We start from the raw sequence: 15,868 nt of genomic DNA, 5'->3' as shown, positions 1-15,868 counted from the left end.
CTTTTACCTTGTACAAATCTCCCACTTTACCAGCACCAAAGCAACCCCAGACCATCACATTACCTCCACCATGCTTGACAGATGGCGTCAGGCAGTCTTCCAGCATCTTTACAGTTGTTCTGCGTCTCACAAATGTTCTTCTGTGTGATCCAAACACCTCAAACTTCGATTCGTCTGTCCATAACACTTTTTTTCCAATCTTCCTCTGTCCAATGTCTGTGTGATTTTGCACACATTAATCTTTTCCTTTTATTAGCCAGTCTCAGATATGGCTTTTTCTTTGCCACTCTGCCCCGAAGGCCAGCATCCCGGAGTCGCCTCTTCACTGTAGATGTTGACACTGCCGTTTTGCGGGTACTATTTAATGAAGCTGCCAGTTGAGGACCTGTGAGGCGTCTATTTCTCAAACTAGAGACTCTAATGTACTTGTCTTGTTGCTCAGTTGTGCAGCGGGGCCTCCCATTTCTCTTTCTACTCTGGTTAGAGCCTGTGTGTGCTGTCCTCTGAAGGGAGTAGTACACACCGTTGTAGGAAATCTTCAGTTTCTTGGCAATTTCTCGCATGGAATAGCCTTCATTTCTAAGAACAAGAATAGACTGTCGAGTTTCACATGAAAGCTCTCCTTTTCTAGCCATTTTGAGAGTTTAATCGAACCCACAAATGTAATGCTCCAGATTCTCAACTAGCTCAAAGGAAGGTCAGTTTTATATCTCCTCTAAACAGCAAAACTGTTTACAGCGGTGCTAACATAATTGCACAAGAGTTTTCAAGTGTTTTCTAATCATCCATTAGCCTTCTAACACAGTTGGCAAACACAATGTACCATTAGAACACTGGAGTGATGGTTGCTGGAAATGGGCCTCTATACACCTATGTAGCTATTGCATTAAAAACCAGACGTTTGCAGATAGAATAGTCATTTAGCACATTAACAATGTATAGAGTGTATTTCTGATTAATTTAATGTTATTTTCATTGAAAAAAACTGTGCTTTTCTTGCAAAAATAAGGACATTTGTAAGTGACCCTAAACTTTTGAACGCTAGTGTACATGTATGAGATTTGTTCTGGTGCCGTGTGTATGTATATGTGTATATATATATATATTGAGCTTGGTTCTGGTGCTGTGTGTGTGTGTGTGTGTGTGTGTGTGTGTGTATATATATATATATATATATAGTGCTTGGTTCTGGTGCTGTATATATGTACTGAGCTTGGTTCTGGGGCTGTATATATGTACTGAGCTTGGTTCTGGGGCTATATATATGTGCTGAGCTTGGTTATGATGTTGTATGTAGAACTATATTTCTTGTAAAATGTACAAATCGTTTTATGCTTGAGTTACACAAAAAAAATGTGGAGTAGAAATTAAAACTCCTTGATTGTTAGAGAAAACAAACATGGCGAGGGGGAAGGAGATGTCAGGAAAGGGAATCTTTGCCCCGGATGCTGGAGGACCTAGCTACGCCTCTGCATATACGGAATATGCAGTAAATCACTAATTAGGACCGCCTACTGGACTCTTAAGGTCACAATGAGCAGAAGTTGTGAATAATATTTTACAAGTTCTACTGAATATTTTCCCCCAAAACTACGTACCAATCTGCTCTGGTCCTCTAGTTCCTTTTACATGATGCCCGCAGATTGGACTGTTTTTTTTTTTTGTTTGTTTTTTTCAGTCCTTTATGGACTGAAATACATTTTTTTTATTTTTGCTTCCCTACATTTTTCCAGTTTTTACGTCTTGGTGTTTATTTTAATGCAGATGTATGACCATTTTGGAGTATGTATAGTTTATCATTTTCTTTGCCTTATCCCTCTTTTACATTTGCATGTATAAATATGTCCAAATGTGTATAGGGATTAACATTGACCTTTATAGTAAGCAAATTTTACATCTGTTTAGTGTTTTTTTGTTGTTTTCACTTATTTTTCAGTTTATTTACTTTTTATACCTTACTACTTTTTTGTACAGTGTAGAAAGAATCTGCTTCTGCTTGACGAGCAGGTTAATGGCTAATGACAAATTTTAAAATGGCTTTAAAGGGTAACTAAACGTTCAACAAACTTCTGACCTGTCATCGTGACATGTCAGAAGTTTTGATTGGTGGGGTCCGAGTGCTCAGACCCCCCACCAATCACTAAAGCGCAGTGGCAGAAGTGCTATTGGGAGTGCTGAGCCGCTAAGTTTCTGTTCGGCTTTTTCCGGAAAGCCGATGTAGCCGAGTACAGGCTCATAGACTTTCTATTGAGTCTGTACCCCGCTACATCGTGTACATGCCCTTTAAATTATATTCTACCAAAAAGAATGTTTATTCTGCTAGTTCAGGCCAGGTGGAAGAAGCTCATTAACAGTTTATAAAATTTGCTTTGATGAAGTGATGCTGAAATGGTACTTACAAATGGAACATTCACCTGCTGTTGGTGAGATGGAGAATGAACTCACTGTCATGGTTCATGAAATGTTCTAGTCATCTTGGGAGGGTTCATTCAATTTCATATCACATCTGTCATAGGTTTAATATCACAAGTGCCAAGAAATCTAATGGAATTCTATCAATTGGTAGGTAATTTTATGTGAAAGCCTGTTTTAATCTGTTGATTCTTGAGATAAAATTGGGTCTGCATACTTTAATTCAACTGCAATCTAGACCGACCCTGTATTTTAATAGATCTCTTAGGCCTCATGGGTGTTTTTGTTTTGTAAACCATGAATTCATATTTCCTGCCTGCTTATAATAGTTATAAAGAATTGTTATCATTTGGGTAAATAAACTTTAAGCCGTGCCCATAATATATACAGGCATGAAAAAGGAACCGGTCACCAGGAATATTCAGTTTTAAACTGGAAATTAGTAGGCTAGAAATAATATTACCAGCATTCTGGACCAGGAGTGGAAACCGTTCAGTGCAAACAAAAAGTCATGAATGTAGGCAAGAATGTTGCATTAGTCTTCTTGGCTAGGCGTGGTGCCCTAATATATAAAGAAACGGTCATGATGGCTTGTAGCCTTATAGTTTTACCTCTTAACCCCTTAAGGATGTGGACTAGTTGGCACGTTCAGGACGCATCCCCATTTCTCAAATCTGACATGTCAGTTTATATGGTAATAACTTTTGAATTCTTTTACCTATCCAAGCGATTCAGAGATTGTTTTCTCGTGACACATTGTGCTTTAACTTAGTGGTAAAATTTGGTCAATACATTCAGTATTTTATTGTGAAAAACACCAAAATTTTGCAAAACATTTGTTTTGTGTGGCATAACTAATTAACACTTCACATAAGTTTTTTTGAATATCCTTTTACTTTTCTAGGATGTTACAAGGCTTAGAACTTTAGCAGAAATTTTTTCACATTTTCAAGAAAATTTCAAAAGGCTTTTTTTACAGGGACGAGTTAAGTTGTGAAATGGTTTTGAGCGGCCTATACAATGCAAGCCCCCATAAATCGCCCCATTTAAAAACTGAACGACCTCAAATTATTCAAAACCGCATTTAGAAAGTTTATTAACCTTTTAGGCGTTTCACCAGAATTACAGGAAAGTAGGGATGAAATGTACAAATTTTTTTAATTTTTTGCAGAACTTCATTTTTAATTAAAAAAAGTTCTGTAACACAGAAGGTTTTACCAGAGAAACGCAACTCAATATTTATTGCCCATATTCTGCAGTTTTTATAAATATCCCAAATGTGGCCCGAGTGTGCTAATGGATTGAAACACAGGCCTCAGAAGCAAAGGAGCACCTAGAGAATTTTGGGGCCTTCTTTTTATTTGAATATATTTTAGGCACATGTCCAGTTTGAAGAGGTCTTGTGATGCCAAAACAGTGGAAACACCCCCAAAAAGACACCATTTGGCAAACTACACCCTCAAGGAATTTATCAAGGGGTATAGTGGGCATTTTGACCCCACAGTTTGTTTTTTTTACTGAATTTAGTGTAATGAAGATGTGAAAATGAAAATCAAATTTTTTTTCCCAATAAAACGTAGAAAGTTTTACAAGGCATAAAGGAGAAAAAAACACCCCAACATTTGTAAAGCAACCAATTCTGAGCACAGCAGTACCCCATATGTGGTGATAAACTGCTGTTTGGACCCATGGCAGGCCTTAAAATTAAAAGAGAGCTATTTGGCTTTTGGAGCTCAAATTTTGCTGCAATGGTTTTCGGGTGCCATGTCACATTTGCAAAACCCCTGAGGGACCAAATCAGTGGAAACCCCCCAAAGTGACCCCATTTGGGAAACTACACCCCTCAAGGAATTTAACAAGGGGTATAGTGAGCATTTTAACCCCACAAGTTTTTTGCTGAATTTAGTGGAATTAGGCCATGAAATTGAAAACTGAAATTTTTCCCGATTTTAAAATGTGGACATCTTCAATTTTTTCAAGGAATAAAGGAGAAAAAGCACCACAACATTTGAAAAAGTTCTCTCGATTATGGCAATACCCCATAAATGGCCGTAAACTGCTGTTTGGACCCATGGCAAGGCTCAGAAGGGAAGGAGAACCATTTGGAGCTCAAATTTAGCTGGAATGGTTTTCGGGTGCCATGTCACATTTGCAAAGTGCGTGCAGGGCCAAAACCGTAAGATCCCCCCAAAAGTGACCCCATTTGGGATACTACACCCCTTAAGGAATCTATCTAGAGGTATAGTGAGAATTTAGACCCCACTGGTCTTTTGCAAAGTTTATTGGAATTAGGCCGTAAAAATTAATATCAACATTTTTTCCACTAAAAAGTTGTTTTTTTTCCATTTTCACAAGGGATAAAGGAGAAAAAGCACCCCAACATTTGTGAAGCAATGCCTCCCGAATACGGAAATACCCCATATGTGGTCATAAACTGCTCTTTGGACACACGGCAGGGCTCAGAAAGGCAGGAGCGCTATTTGGCATGCAGATTTTGCTGGATTGGTTTTTGGGCGCCATGTCTCATTTGCAAAACCCTAAGGTACCAGAGTGCAGTGGAAGCCCCCAAGAAGTGACCCCATTTTGTAAACTACACCCCTCAAGTCCTTTATAATTTGCCTGGACATATGACCGCTCAGAAGTGAAGAGCAACGTGTGTGTTTGAGGTCCATTTTAGTGATTTTCACAGCATTGGCCCACAATTGCAGGGCACTGAGGTCAAATAGTAAAATAAAACCCCAAGTAGTGACCCTTATTTTGGAATCTACACCCCTTAAGGCATTTGGTGTAGTGAGCATTTTGCCCCCACATGTGCCTTTTCATTAGAAATTAATGCGCAGCGGATGGTGAAAAGTGAACATTGCAATTTTCCGCTGATATGCCATTTTAGTGCACAATAAGTTGTGCCCAATTTGTGCCACTGAAGACACGCACCTTGTAAACTGCTAAGCTGGTTCTCCTGGGTAAGGTGATGCCATATATGTGGACGTAAACAGCTGTTTGGGCACACTCTAGGGTTCAAAAGGGAGGGAGTGCCATTTGGCTTTTGGAGCGCAGATTTAGCTTGGCAGTTGTTCTGCATGGGGTTTTGCTGGTATTTCACTTTATAATGTGGGGACATATGTAAGCTGTGCGGAGTACATCAGGACTTAATAAGAGGGTATAATAATGGGGTAAATAAACAATATTTCCGAAATATGTGGCCAGTGTCGCATTGATAAATGGTGCCCAATCTTATCTGCTTTTGGACACACTGCACATCTTGTGTCGCTGTGTTCTGAGAGCCTGAAATCTTTTAATTTTCAGTCAAAAAAAGCTGTGTAATGGCTTGTTTATTGTGTGACGGGTTGTAGTTTTTATTGGCAGTATTTTGGGGTACATGGAACTTGAGGACTACTTTTTATTCCATGTTTTGTGAGGTGTGGTGATAAAAAAAAAATAGCTATTATGGCATTATTCTTTATAAGAAAAATTTTTGCAGTGTTCACCGTGTGGGAAAAATAACATTCTAGTTTTATAGATTGGGTCGTTACGGATACGGTGATACCAAATGTGTGTTGTACTTTTAACGTTTTCATATTTTTACTATAATTAAAACTTATAGGAAAAAAGGCAGTGTTTTTTGATTTTATTAACTTGAAAATATTATTTTTACACTTTTATTAAACTGTTATTTATTTTGTCCCGCTAGGGGACTTGAGGGCCTGCACCTCTGGCCTTTACTCTAATGCATTGCACAACCCACGTAGTGCAATGCATTAGAGCTGTCAGTCATTTACTGACAGCAAGTCTATTAGGTCCTGTCTCTGGGCGGATCCTAATAGGCTATCGTACGTGGCAGACCAGGAGGCCATTGTTAGGCCTCCATTTGCCATAGCAACGATCGGCATCCTCACGATCATATCGTGCCCATCGCTACAAACAACTATGATGCCTTGATCACGGCATCTAAGGGGTTAATGGCAGGGATTGGAGATAACTCCGTTCCCTGCCGTTATAGCACGGTGTCAGCTGTAACATACAACTGACACCGGCGGCTGATGTCACAGGCTCAGCTTCTGAGCCTGCATCATCTTGTTACTGCGGTCGGACGCCCTTTAAGCCTCGCCTTTGGGCGAGACCTAGCAGGCTTCCGTACTTGGCAGACAGGAGGCCATTGTTAGGCCTCCGGTCTTCCGGAGCAGTAATCGGAACCCCACCATTTTATTTTGTCATTATGATCTGCTTGTAAAAACCATAGATGTAGCGCTCACTTTTGAGCGTTAAGCTGTCACTGCTTTAAAACTGTCTGCAGACTCAATACCCTGTTAACGCTGTGACGTAATAGTCCGTCAGTTTGCGTTAACACAACGCCTGTAATGGACTATTACGCCACATAGCGTTAAGGACCTAGTATAGAATATTTTTTTTTTTTATTGCCAGCAACATAGTTGTATGAGGGCTTATTATTTTGCGGGACAGGATGTATTTTTCAATGGCACCAATCGGGTATATGTTTCTTATTGATTGATTTAACTTTTTTTGGGGGGATGAAAAAAAAACACAGCAACTCCACCATACTTTTCTGCATTTTCAACATACACTATTCACCGTGCGGCAGCAATATCTTGTTACCTGTATTCTATGGATCAGTTCGATTACGGTACTACCAAATATGTATATTTTTTCTGTTTTACTACTTTTGCACAATAATATAACATTTCATGGGGAAAAAAATGTTGCTACATGAGTTATATTCCTTTCATAGATCCATTTTGAGGTTTATGTATATTATTGATCTACAAGTATTATTTTGCAACAATTGCAAAATTAAAACACTTTTTATGGAAAAACATTTTTTTTTAGTGTGAAATATTTTTTTATTTAATAAACTTTTACTACTTTTTTTAGTCCCACTAAGGAACTTCACAATGCAATCTGCTGATCTTTTCTTTAATGCTTTGGTATACTCCGTACACCACAGCATTTTTGCCTGTCGGTAAGGAACGGACCGGTAAATGTTTTTATGCCATGAGTTTGGCATGGCCTAATAGGCATATAGTCATTGAAGGGCTCTGATGAGGTGACAGAGATGGAGCCTCTTTCCCTGTTTAATCATCTAGATGTCGCAGGTCGCTATTGGCCATGGAATCTAAGGGGGTAAATGGCTGGAATAAGGGATATGTCAGACCCGGTCGTTGTAGTGGAATATTAGCTGTATAGTACAACTGGAACCCACTGCTGATGACACAGCTCCTGGGCCCGTGGCATCCACTGGACATACCATTACGCCCTATTGAGGTCGGTAGATCGCAGATAGAACATAATGACATATCCATTTGCAGGAAGGGGTTAATAATCTTCCAATGGCTAAAATATGATGATGCAAAAGACAACAATAGGTTTCATACAATTTATGTTTGTCACCATATCTGGTTATGATCATGGACCCGTACAGCTGTATCCACACATAAATGACAAAGTTACATAGACACAGATTCACATGCATACACACCCTCACAACTGCCTATACGCTTACACTTTTGTAAAAGAAAAGTGGAATACTTTCCCATGGTAACCAATCAGGTCGATTCATTTATTTTCCATAGGGCCTCTATAAAATTAGAGATGAAATCGAATTGGTTGCCATGGGCAACTACTCCACTTTTTTCTGTGCCAGTTTTAGATACATCATCCCCACAGTTTCTTTCCTCCACCTTTTTGTCACTATAGATCTGCTGTTTATCTTCCTATTCAATGCTAAAAAAAAATCTGCAGTTAAGTGTCCAAATAATATTCCCATACAATGTCCCATGAATAGCGTACTACAAAAAATAAATAATACTCCCATGCAGTGTCCAAATAATATTGCCATATACAGCCCACGGAATACCACGAAGTACCCAATTAATATATATTTCCCAAATAATACTAGATTTCAATTCCCAAATTATACCTCTATTCACCCCTAAATGATATCTGGCATTTAAAGGACAATTGTCCAGTTTGCCATCCCCTAAAATCGGCTCTGTTTGTGAAAGATGTACCTTAAACTCGAAGGCAGAACATTTCTTGCATTTCAGTTTCTCAATCTATAAGCCTACTGCCTATGATGTCTGTTGTTTTTTTTTTGTAGTTATTATTTCATAAACGGATTACCTCTATGCATACTCTATTTCTAGTGTTTTACATTTTACTTTCTATTTATATTGACATTAAAGGGGTTTTCCAACTAAAGACACATGGCATATCGATAGTAATGTCTGATCGGTCAACTGTTAGGACACCCACCAATCACAGGAACATAGGTGTAATAAATAATTAATTTCCAACTGAGAAGTTGTCCGAGCATGCACAATCACTCACCATTGTAGTCTACAGGAGAAATGGAAAAAGCTGTTACCATGTCTCCATTTGACTTCACTGTAGAGGGACAGTTCATTGGCGACTAGATCTTCACCAGAAACAATGTATCGAGCACTCCATTCTTAGATTTGCAGTGGTAATGACCTTAGGTAATCTAAGGTAACCTCGGTTAATGTATCTGCATTAACCCATCAATTTAGATTCTGGCATTGAAATGGTAAAAGGACGAAATCCTCTTTTACACAGATCAATGATCAGATTAAACCGTTAGTGTATGTGCACATTATTATCGTCCATTTTTCGGGCTGTAAACGACCGAAAAGCAGCTGAAAAATCGGAAGCAGAACGCCTTCAAACATCTGCCCATTGATTTCAATGGGAAATACGGCATTCTGTGTGAAATTTTCCCTTGAAAATAGCTCTGTATTTCAAGACGTTTTTTGCTAAGCGTGTGAACATACCCTTAGCAGCAAACACTCCTCTGTCAGCTGATCGGATCTTTTATGCAGTCCAAAAAATAGTCACTTGTCGGCAGGACATCTTTAAACAGACACAAGCAAATTTCGAGCTACAGCCACTGTCCAGAGTTATACTTTGATGTCATGCAACTCTGTGCACTCCTGTGGGCTTCAGCGGTCACTCCTTAAATTGTAAAGTCATGCTACAAAATGTCTTCATGTAACTTCAGTCTATGACATCATGACATATGCCCTAAAGTTTCCTTCAAAACTGTCTGAGGTGATTTACTCTATATTTATCAAACAGTATATATCCGCATCCCCACATACATGTACATGATAGTGGATTTGTGGGAACAGGAGTTGTGCCCACAAACCCAGCCATGCCATGGGAGAGTAACTGTGATTGAAAGCCACTCTGATGAGATTACTCTGATCCTGGCCGTTGAAGCCCTGCAGCATGGTGATCGGTAGTGATTGCAGTGCTGTTATGGATTGGGCCAGGGATTGTACATTGACAGACGAGGGCCTAACTACATGATCATATACTCTGGCAGGCTGACCTGCCCATCCTGTAAGTTTCTTTTATAAAAGTTGAAGTCCTCCAATGGAACTAGAAAAAATAAATTGCTTTATTTAAATAAAGTTACATAAACAGAAACAATAGAGTAAAAACATGTATACAACACTGGCAGACTTTATTTTTAAACGCATTCCACTATTTTAAAATTGTCATATTAAACGCCAGCTTGCATATCTACCTCAAAATATCTGCAACTTGTAAAAAAAAAAAAACAAGGCCTTAAATAGCAACTTAGTCATGATAATATGAGTTGTGTCTGACAGAGTACAGGGAAGCAAAAACTGAAAAATTATTGCAGTCCTTAATGCGAAAATTAGCTTTATGCTAATGACTTTCTTAATGCCAAACTGGGCGTGTTTTTACTTTAGACCAAGTGGGCGTTGTAGGACGCAGACCAATCAGCGTTATGCACTTCTCTCCATTCATTTAGTCATCGCATTGTGACACTGCGTTGTTCGCTATCTGCTGTCTTATACTGACACATTAACGTTACTGAAGTGTTTAAACTGTGAATAGACATTCCTTCCAGCCAGGACGGGATGTCTATTCACAATCCCGACACTTCGCTAACGTTTCTGTGGTACTTACAGCAGAGCAAAGCGTAATCTCGCTGTAACCGGTCATTTACAGCATGATCTCGCGAGATTACGCTTGCTCTGCTGTAAGTACCACAGAAACGTTACTGAAGTGTCGGGATTGTAAATAGACATCCCGTCCTGGCTGGAAGGAATGTCTATTCACTGTCTAAGGCCTCATGCACACGACCGTGTTTTTGCGGCCGCAATTCCCCCGAAAATCCACGGGAGAATTGCGGCCCCATTCTTTTCTATGGGGCCATGCACACGACCGTAGTTTTTGCGGTCCGTGCACGGCCCGGGAGCCCGGACCGTAGAAAGAACGAGCATGTCTTATTACGGCCCGGTTCTGTGGTCCGGGCTCATTGAAAACAATGGCCGCGGCCATGTGCATGTCCCACGATTTGCGGGCGGCCTGCGGCTGACAGTCCGCTGACAGTCCGCAGCCGGCCGACCCGAAAATCACGGCCGTGCACACGGCTACGGTCGTGTGCATGAGGCCTAAACACTTCAGTAACGTTAATGTGGGTGTATGTGACTGCACATAGTGAACAACACAGTGTCACTATGCGCTGAGTAAATGAATGGAGAGAAGTGTATGACGCTGATTGGTCACTGATTGGTCCGCGTCATACACTCCTCTGTACAACACCCACTTGGTCTAAAGTAAAAACACGCCCAGTTGGGCATTAAGAAAGTCATTAGCATAAAGCTAAAATCGCGCATAACGTGGTAAAAATAGATCGTTTCTCTAAATAAAAAGCACTGCTGTTATCTACATTACAGCGCCAATCTCCTTATGTAGGAGATAGGGCACTTATAATCTGGTGACAGAGCCTCTTTAAGCATATCTTGTACATTTTTACTTGCTATTAGCATAGACGAACAATATTTTTATGAAAATACATTGTACTCATAACCTTTTTTTGGTAGCAATCAACCTATTTTGTATTGCAGTTTTTATTTTTAAATCCATTTTGATTTTATTGTGTATTGCAGTAGTTAACAAATGTTAACAAATATCTAACATACTGTAATCTTTCCAAGATTAATTTGATCATGACTTTTTTTATTCATTAGGTTAGCAAAAATAAAAATGCAATTTTACATATGGTTTATGAAATTCACCATCTTTCTTTGTCACATTTAGTTATGTGAGAAAGTTAAAGGATTTGTCCAGGATTAGAAAAACATGACTGCTTTCTTCCAGAAACCGATTTACACTTGTTCATGGATTGAGTCTGGTATTGCAGCTTAGTGACTTTCAAATGAATGGAACTGTGCTGCAAAACCACAAAGTACTTGTGTACATTTGTGGCACGGTTTTAGAAAACCACCATGTTTTTCTAATCCTGGACAATCTCAAATCAATCATGTTGACAAATGTTTACTTGGGTTATTGATCTTCTCCATTACATTTGCAATGACTGTGTTCATTTTACCATGATCATTATAGGCATCATTAAACATTGTTTTCTGCTCTTGTAGTGTGCTGATGTTGCTCCGCTTGAAAAGAATAAAACTACTTTGACTGAAACTGGTAGACTTTCATTTGGGAAAATACAGCACCTGCACTGTTCTGCATGACTTTCCAGTGATGGTATGACTAAAATCTCTGTACCTCCTGTTCTCCTATGGGAGGAAGTGTGGTAGAGAATAGTACCTTGTTGTAACTGTCCACAGTTAGTGTCCTTTTGTTTCCCTCCTGCCAACTTCTCCTTCAATGTTCTCCCATAGTGGATTTCTGTTTTGTTATGTAGCCCATTGGAAATATGTTGTGTTCTTTTAAAATTGGCTGTCAAAATAAAGTACTGTTGCTTTTGACTGAGTATATGTATAATAATTGGGAAAATGGGTGTAAAGCATTAACATAATCTGTCAGCATATATTTAATCAATATATACAATGGTTGTTTAATATTGTAAATTTTACAATTAGCATGTAATGACAGGATAGGGAGACAGACAGGTGAGCCCTAATCTACCCGCCACTCAGTCCCTGACTACTTGCACAGCGCGTCCTAGGCGACTGCTTACAACTGGGCGACGGTCCCTACGCTCAATATGTGCACGACAGACAAACAAGATAAGGGAACACAAAAGCAAAGGGAAGTGGGGAGTTGCCCACGGCAACACCGTGAGCAACAGAGTAGTGGACGAGCCGAGTCAAACCAGGAGTGTATGAGGTAACAAATACAGAGCAGGAGAATAGTCAGTCAAGCCAGGGTCAATATGAAGCAGAGGTCAATGGTAACAGCAGGAACAGCAGAGCCAGGAAACAAGAGAATCACAGGCAAAGGACAAGCCGCAAATGAAGGTATAAGTAGACCAAGGGCGGGAGCTAGAACCGTCTGGCCAGGCTGCGATAGGCTCTCCCACTCCTCAGCCTACCAGCCTGAGTGGTAGCAGACCGAGTCACTCTAGCAGACCTAGGAACAGATGCAGGCTGATTAACCACAGGCGTCGACACAGAAGCGGTGTCAGGCAAATCCTTCACATAGCAGGTCTAATTTGTTTGACAGGTCCCTTGACAATAAGCAGGTCACAAAGTGTCCCCCCTTCTGGGAATCCCAGTGATCGGCAGTAACTGTTACATTTCTCTGCAGTGTCACCACAGGGGAAATTTAAACATTACACAGTGCTTATTCAAATCCATGGGCTGTCTGTGTAATGCAGGACAGCTCCTCCAGAGTGAGAGACACACTTTGTAACCTCTCTCTGCACTCTGTACAGTAGATGAGGATCCTGAAAAGGAAACTCCCCTATATTAACTCAGAATTCCTTAATATGGTATATGGAAATAGATTTTCTAAACCAGGTAACCCCTTTAAAGGACCAAAAGTTCATAAGGTAATCTAATGTCTTTTCTCAAAAGTCTCCTACTATAAAGTCAATCACAATTACTACAATCCTCCAAATTTGGTAATGCAAAAAGTGTTTTTATGGTTTTACATGGGTAAGCAATGATTTCACCTAGTAGGATATCAATATAACATTCACATGAAAAACATTCAGGTATATTATTATGGTATTGTCTACTCTGAATGGAGTTGTTCACTTTCATTTTCTTTTTTGCTTCCCAGACAACTTTGGCCTTTCACTTCTACAGCCCATTCCCATCGTCTATAGCAACACAAACTCCGACCCCAGACCAGAACCATAAAAATTAATTTAGAGTTCAAATCAATAATTAAATTAAGATCCCAGACCCATAAATAAACTGACCCCAAATCCCTAAATTAATTCAGACCTCAGACCAGACCCCTAAATTACTGCAGACCCCTAAACACAGACCCCAGACCAGACCCCTAAATTCAGACCTTAGACCAGAACCCAGACTGGACCCCTAAATTAAATCCAACCCTAGAGCCCTGAATTAATTCAGACCCTAGACCAGACCCCTAAATAATTTCAGGGCCCAAAATCAGAACCCAGACCAGACAGCTGCATTAAAGGGTTATGCCCATCCCCCAACTTTCTTATTTATATTTTTTACCTTTTTTTGGCATGCACACTTGTCTATTTAAAAATAAAGCTATTGAATCCCTCCAATTATTTTTCCTACTACGATTTTATCTTCCATCACATGACAAGCAAGTGGCGTTGTGATAACTTCTCAGCGCCACTTCTACGTGCGCGATCCCGATGACACACTGTGACAGCCTTGATAAGTACTCTGCAGCTATTTGCCAAATGCAGTACTATTGGATGGCTCCAGGGCTACTGTGCATGCTATTTAATTGCATAGAGCTGGAGAGAGGTGGCCAGGCCAGGAGCTACTGAGCAAGCACTCATACAAACTACAAGGAAGGAACTGCGCAAGCACAGCCACCGCTTTAGGTCTGTGGCTGTGTAAGTAACCATAGGAGATGGAGAACATACAAAGGTTGGGAGATGGGTTGGACAGGATGGATTATCTCCCAAACGCTGCATTTTAAAAATGCAGGATTTTCAAACATGCATATATTTATATTGTGTATCACTTGAACATTGATTGATTGTTGAGATTGAATACCCCTACAATGCAGACCACAGACCAGACACCTTAATTAATTGAGATCTTATACTAACCCCTATATTACTTAAGACCGCAGATTGGACAGTTAAATAACCGGACCCCAAATTTACTTCAAACCCCAGACCAGAAACCAAAATAAATTTAAACCCCAGTCTCCGCCGGACAGCTTTATATACTTACCTCTCCCTACTCCTCTCCTTCACTGGGTGCCGTGGCATACAGGACCTTAATGCTTGAAGCCCAGAGCATAAAAGAAACCATGAGGGGGGTAAAAAAAAAAAACGAAAAAAAAACCCCAAACGTTTTGGTGTTAAGTGGGTGGTGACTATAGCCCCCCTCTCCTCTCCGCTCTGGCTAGAAAATCCAGATGTACGTTTTACTGGTAACACACCTGTATTTCTAAAGTTCAATCACCGATTGGCTGTCCAGAAGCGCCTCTCTACAGTACAGTGCTACATGCCCTGTACTGCTCTTTACCTGTACCAGGATGAAATGCTCATTCGAGACACCCTCATATGGTGTCCAATGTAATTTTTCTCATACACTGGGGGGAATGTAACAAAAGGTTTACGTCAGTTTTCTGATGTAAAAAAGTCACAAATTTTGGTGCATGCTAAAGTTCATGACTTTCTATGTTTCGTAGGGTTTATTCGAAGGGGCGAGGCCTCCGCCGAAACAACAGATTTATAATAATTGACACATACGCTATGGCGCAAATCCTGCTCATAGCGGGCATAGATCTGCATGTCTATTTCATGGACAGCCTGAAGCATGAACCAAATTTGGCACATTTATTTTTTCAGTCAATGTAGTGGTGTGAGGTGTGGTATATTTTTTGCGGAAGGTGATGTAGTTTCTAATGGCGCCATTTAAAGTATTATACTGTATACGGATGTAGCCATCTTTAGCTTGACTCTAGTAACTTGTTGCAGCGTGATATCACACAACAAAAGTTAGTTTTTTGACACTATTTAATACGTTAAAAGTAGAGCTAAAGACGGCTACATCTGTTCTGTACTGTGAAACTGGCAAAAAATTATTTGCGGGCTGAAGTTGGAAAAAGCTGCGAGTACTCCATAGTTTTTTGTTTTTACGGCTGTCACCATGCGCTAAAAACGACAAATCAACTTTTGTCAATGCGATTTACGGTGATACCAAATTTATATAGGTTTCTTTTATATTTGACTACTTTTGCAAAGAAAAAACTATTTGTTAAAAAAAATATTTTTTGTTTCACCACATTCTAAGAGCCATTCTGAGGGCTTATTTTTTTGCGGGATGAGCTTTAGGGTATGTTCACACGGCTTATTTACGGACGTAATTCAGACGTTTTCCGCCTCGATTTATGTCCGAAAATGCGGCTCGATGGCGTTGGCAAACATCTGCCCATTCATTTGAATGGGTTCTTACGATGTTCTGTTCCGACAGTCATTTTTTTTACGCCCCGCTGTCAAAAGGCGGGGCGTAAATAGACGCAC

At 40.0% G+C, this 15,868-nt stretch overlaps 1 protein-coding gene across 8 annotated transcripts in view; it reads left to right on the top strand.

Moving 5' to 3' along the window:
- PPFIA2 (PPFI scaffold protein A2) overlaps positions 1–15,868 on the top strand; it is a 373,500-nt gene that overhangs the window by 129,723 nt on the left and 227,909 nt on the right. Inside the window, exon 2 of one of the 8 annotated variants that reach the window (XM_075856794.1) lies at positions 11,862–11,973. The exons of the other annotated variants lie outside the window; for them this stretch is intronic. Within the exon in view, the coding sequence (XP_075712909.1) occupies positions 11,971–11,973 (3 nt within the window). The 5' untranslated portion in view covers positions 11,862–11,970. The remainder of the gene's footprint in view (positions 1–11,861; positions 11,974–15,868) is intronic. 8 annotated transcript variants of the gene reach the window in all.

This window comes from Rhinoderma darwinii, chromosome 3, assembly GCF_050947455.1.
Source record: "Rhinoderma darwinii isolate aRhiDar2 chromosome 3, aRhiDar2.hap1, whole genome shotgun sequence".
NCBI classification, from domain to species: Eukaryota; Metazoa; Chordata; class Amphibia; order Anura; family Rhinodermatidae; genus Rhinoderma; species Rhinoderma darwinii.
Note: the sequence above shows the minus strand (reverse complement) of the source record. Positions and strands in the feature narration are given on the sequence as shown.